This window comes from Octopus bimaculoides, chromosome 7 (genome assembly GCF_001194135.2).
Source record: "Octopus bimaculoides isolate UCB-OBI-ISO-001 chromosome 7, ASM119413v2, whole genome shotgun sequence".
Lineage (NCBI taxonomy): Eukaryota > Metazoa > Mollusca > Cephalopoda > Octopoda > Octopodidae > Octopus > Octopus bimaculoides.
Window position 1 is genome coordinate 50,280,904 of NC_068987.1, and position 5,443 is coordinate 50,286,346.

At 35.1% G+C, this 5,443-nt stretch overlaps 1 protein-coding gene across 6 annotated transcripts in view; it reads left to right on the forward strand.

The window, feature by feature from the left end:
- The window catches only part of LOC106880561 (vinculin), a 75,029-nt gene that overhangs the window by 3,281 nt on the left and 66,305 nt on the right, over window positions 1-5,443 (forward strand). For all 6 annotated transcript variants that reach the window (XM_052969635.1, XM_052969636.1, XM_052969637.1 and 3 more), the window contains exons 3-5: window positions 2,712-2,904; window positions 4,016-4,161; window positions 4,901-4,993. In XM_052969635.1, the coding sequence (XP_052825595.1) occupies window positions 2,712-2,904; window positions 4,016-4,161; window positions 4,901-4,993 (432 nt within the window). The remainder of the gene's footprint in view (window positions 1-2,711; window positions 2,905-4,015; window positions 4,162-4,900; window positions 4,994-5,443) is intronic.

The window sequence follows — 5,443 nt, forward strand, 5'->3', positions numbered from 1 at the left end:
TGGCTCTTGTGCGGGTGGCACATAAGATGCACCATTTTGAGTGTGGCCGTTGCCAGTACCGCCTGACTGGCCTTCGTGCGGGTGACACGTAAAAGCACCCACTACACTCTCAGAGTGGTGGGCGTTAGGAAGGGCATCCAGCTGTAGAAACTCTGCCAAATTAGATTGGAGCCTGGTGTTGCCATCCGGTTTCACCAGTCCTCAGTCAAATCGTCCAACCCATGCTAGCATGGAAAGCGGACGTTAAACGATGATGATGATGATGAACGATATATATATATATGTGGCTATGTGGTTGAGTAGTTTGTTTTTCAGCCATGTAGTTTTGGTTGCAGTCCCATTGTTTGACATCTTGGACAAGCATCTTCTATAGACCCAGAATGACCAAAGCCCTGTGAGTGGAATTGTTAGGTGGAAACTGAAAGAAATCCATCCTAAATATTTATATGTATTTGCGTGTGTGTGTGTTCTATCGTCCACTTTTTTAAACACCTACCATTCAGTCTATCTATCTTTCTGTCTATATATCTCTTGCATCTTTAAATAGACTGTAGTAACTGTTGTTAGTGCAGTCACATCTGCGAATTACCTTAATGCTAAGCAGTTCTATATGCCTTTGCCAACAAATGTACCACCATATACATTTAAATAATATTAATGTGCTAATTGTATATAGTGCTCAGGTGCACTACATCTCATTAGAAAAGGTAAGAAGATGGAGCAAAAAGCAGCCATAAGCCCAATAAAAACAGCAATGCAAGCTAGAAGTTCATGCACAGTACACAGGATAAAACAGAGAGAGAGAGAGAGAGAGAGAGAGAGACCATTAAAAGAGCCACAAAGAAGAAAAGTTGCACAGGCATATCAAGAATTGTGTTGGCAAATTTTGGAAAGCGTGGAATTTTTGAAGGATGCAATGCCCTGACAGCTAATGACTGACAGTTTAATTCATGCTTCAAGAATTCTGAACTTGAAAAAAATGCTTCCAACAATCATGGGTGCTACACTGTTTTTTGATTCTATAAGCATGATCTATGAGTGATAAAAGTACTGAATTTTAAAAGGCTGCTGAAGTTGGGAAGATGGTGAATAATCTTGTGAGCTCCTACCAAATCAGCTACTAGATGTCAAAACTCTAGTGTGTTGATTCCTAGAGAAGCATGACTTTCAATCTTGAAAATCATGCTTCTCTAGGAGGGGAGGTATTTGTCTCGTGTGTCTCTGGACAGTTTCCAGCAGACCAATATTCTGAATAAAATGCGTTTTCCAGACTGTTTTCATCACATGTATGATGTAGGCAAAAACCACATTCAGGTCAGGTCAGAGTTGTTTCCCTTACTTACCAGTGCAAATATTATTAGTGAAAATAATATTAGTCAATAATAATAATATTTACTGTCTATTTTTCTGTATCACATTTTGCTAAAAATTTTAATGCTCCCTGTTTTGAGTATATTAATACTACCTTACCTGTTATTTTACTTATTGGTCTATCTATTTCTCATTGCATCCATTCATTTGTCTCTTTTTCTTTTACCTTCATTCTTTCTTTTGTGTGTGTTACACACACACATACACATACATATGTGTCTGTTTATTATCTGTGCATTTACATGTCAGTCTATTGCTCTGTGTAGCTATTGCTCTGTGTAGCTATTGCTCTGTCTGTTCACCTTTCTGTCTTGTCCCACTATCTGTTTATCTCATTGTTTCCCATTTTTTTGTCTCTCTGTCCACCTTACTGTTCCTCAGACAATCATCCTCAGTTCAAAATATCATTATTAATTATTGCAAGCTGGCAGAATGTTAGCACACCGGGCAAAATGCTTAGTGGTATTTCATCTGTCCTTATGTTCTGAGTTTGAATTCTGTTGAGGTCAACTTTGCCTTTCATCCTTTCGGGGTTGATGAAATAAGTACCAGTTGAATACTGGGGTCGATGTTATTGACTTACCACCTCCCCCAAAATTCAGAAAGGATTATTATTATTATTATTATTATTATTATTATTATTATTAAGAAGGCAGTGAGCTGGCAGAATCGTTAGCACGCTAGGTGAAATACTTAGCGGTGTTTTGTCTGTCACTATGTTCTGAGTTCAAATTTCACCAAGGTCGACTTTGCCTTTCATCCTTTTGGGGTCAATTAAATAAGTACCTGTTATACACTGGAGTCGATGTAACTGACTTACTCCTCCTCCCAAATTTCAGGCTTTGAGCTTATTGTAGAAAGGATTATTATTATTATTGCAGGCTGGCAGAATCCTTAGCATATGGACAAAATGCTTAGTAACTTTTTATCTGTCATTATGTTCCGAGTTCAAATGTTCCTGAGGTTGACTTTGCCTTTCATCATCTTGGGGTTGATAAAATAAGTATCAGTCAAGTGCTAGGGTTGATATAATTGATTAGCCCCCTCCCTCTAAATTTCAGGCCTTGTCACTATAGTAGAAAGGACTATTGTTACTATTGACTGAATCAGAAGGGTATCTAGTCCTGTCCATTTACATTGTGAATTCAAACCTAACCAATGTTCATTTTACCAGGAGTGGGGAAGTGTTAGTAAAATAGGTACCAGTTGAGTAATAGAGTTAACCTCCCCCAAAGTTTATGACCTTGTGTTTATATATATATATATATATATATATAAAATCAATTTTATAATCATTATTAAAATTTTAATTTACATATTGTTTGTTATAAATTTTTCAGGGTAGCAGTCCACAGGCCATGGCTCTAGCCAGAGAAATCCAGAATAAACTTGGCAGTTTGCAGCAGTTAACCCAGCTGGGAATTGCTAACACAGAACGTAGTGGGATCCGTAAGCCTGCTCCTACAGTATCTGGCAAGGTAGAACAAGCCCAGAGATGGTTAGCTAATCCAGGACTTGATGATAAAGGACTTGGTAAGGACATGTTTTTACTTATTTTATTTTATTTGATTTACACCACTAACATTAGCCTAATATATTTATTGTAAGGGTTGCTATTTTGTTAAATTGGACATACTTAATATTGTTGGCTTTGGTAACTTGGAAACTCTCATTGAATCAGGTAGCTTAGCTCCAGCTTATCTTAAGTTCTATTTTTTTCATCAGCCTTATAGGAATGTTTGTCACTATTAGTATTATTAATGTTGAGAGTAAAGCAACAAAATTTGCTAGAACATCAGAAAAAACGTTCTGTGGTATGTGTCTTGGCTCTTTATGTTGTAAGTTCAAGTCCCTCTGAGATCAACCTTGCCTTTCATCCTTCAAGAGTCAAAATAAATTTCCTCTCAAGCACTGTGGTCAGTGGTATTGGCTTATTCCCTCCCTGCTTCTCTCAAAATCGTTGGCTTTGTGCCTAAATCAGAAACACTTATTAATGCAGAAAGAAAGATGGTGGAGTTTCGAAATGTTGGACTCAATAGCTAAATATATTTCATTCTGTCCCCATAAGTTCAACTATCATTGGGATCTATTTGAGCTTTCATCTTTCTCAGTTACCCTAGGTCAGTAAATAATCATCAATCATACTAGTTATAAACTGGTGTTGATTTAATTGTCTGTATATCTCATTTACAAATGTATGGCTTTGGTATCATTATTGATGCTAACCACATTTTCATTGAAATACACTGCTTCTGTTTTCAATTAATATTAAAAATAACAAGGAATTTAATAAACTAACTTTGTCATTATTAACCTGAAGTTTGGAACATAAGTTAACATGAAATTTTGATAGATTTTAAAATTAGATCACTTTAATACAGGAAGTTTTTATCATAGATCTAAGGATAGCCTTAAGTTTTTGGTATCAAGAAGATTAACCATTTTGGTACAAGACTTCAAAATTTATTGTTTTATCTTCAGTTTATTTAATTTTTTTTTTTTTAGCAATTTTTTAATACTGCTTTAAGTCTGAAGCTCTTTAATTTTCTTTCCCTTTCTGTAAGGCCTGAGTAACATTGTATTATTCCTGAGTAACAATTTGCCTATGGTTTTATGTTATTTATCTTCACTTTGTGTTATCCAGGTGAACAAGCTACACGCATGGTTGTTGCTGATGGGCGCAAAGTGGCCGAATCCTTGACTGGACCACAAAGAGCAGAGCTCCTTCGTCTTTGTGATGAGACTGAAATATTAACCAATCAGTTGGCAGATATGATCCGAAGGGGACAGGTAATGATACTATCTGGAAATCTTGCCTTTAATATTTTTATAGTATTCTATGTGTTCTTCGTTTTTTTATTTTTTTTATCTCTATGACAATCATTTAACTAATCTACCACCCTAAGTCTACTTTGGGTAGTTGAAATAATCTGTAGCTTGCGTGCCTTTTATGGAGTCCATTCTGTTGCAATCATTCGGGGCAGAGATCTCTGGTTGGAGATAACTTGATTGTGACTCTATATCTATGTTAGAAATTATTATTAGCTTTGTCAAGGTAGTGGATTAGCTGAATCATTAGAATATTGCAAAAAATGCCTTGTGGTATTTCTTTTGGTTCCTTGTGTATTGATTCAAATCATGCTGAGGTCACCTTTGCCTTTCCTCTTTTTGCAGTTGATAAAATGAAATACCTTCCAAGTACTGGGGTCAGTGTTATTAATTAACACCCTCTTCTTTAAAGAATTGCTATCCTTGTACCTAAATTAGAAACCATTATGCCATTATTAACAAATTGATAAAAAAAAAAAATGGGTTCTTTTGGGTTTCACATTTCATAAAAATTATGTTAAATTCTTTCTGGCCTTAGGCTACTTTTCTGAAAGATAAAAAAGCAATGTCAAACAGATAAAAATGCTAGTTGTAATCAGATTTAAATTCAATTTTCATATACTTTTGTATGTTTTTTGTTTTCAACTTCAAAAAAAAAAAAATTGATATTACTAATATTTATATTTTTTAAATCAATCAGGGTAATACTCCTCAAGCTCAAGCATGTGCACGCCACTTATCTGAGAAGTTACATGCTCTGAAGAACAAAATCGGTGAAGGCCTTGTTAATCAGGTATTGTCAGTTATTCACAAAACTAAATGTTAATTTAAACTTTTTCTACCATTCTCATCTCCAACACAATCCTCAGAATTTATTCCTAAAACCAAATGGAATATTTCAAAACACAGATATCAAAATAAATGTCATATATTTGAAAGTAATAATGTTAAGTACAATAATATATCTGAATGTAATAGCATCAAGTTGCTGAAGCTTGGAACAAACTACCTGCATCAGTTGTTAGTTACCGAGACATTGTCTCCTTTAAAACCTCCATGCTTCCTGAAATTCACCAAAACTACACCTGATATCTCCCTCCATATGCATGCACACATATATACCATGCCTCATACACTGTTCACTTACCTAACTTTTGTACATAATTCTATGTACTGTACATGCACCTTTGATGAGTTGTAGTGCACCTGAGCACTATACACAATTAGTTCATTATTATATATA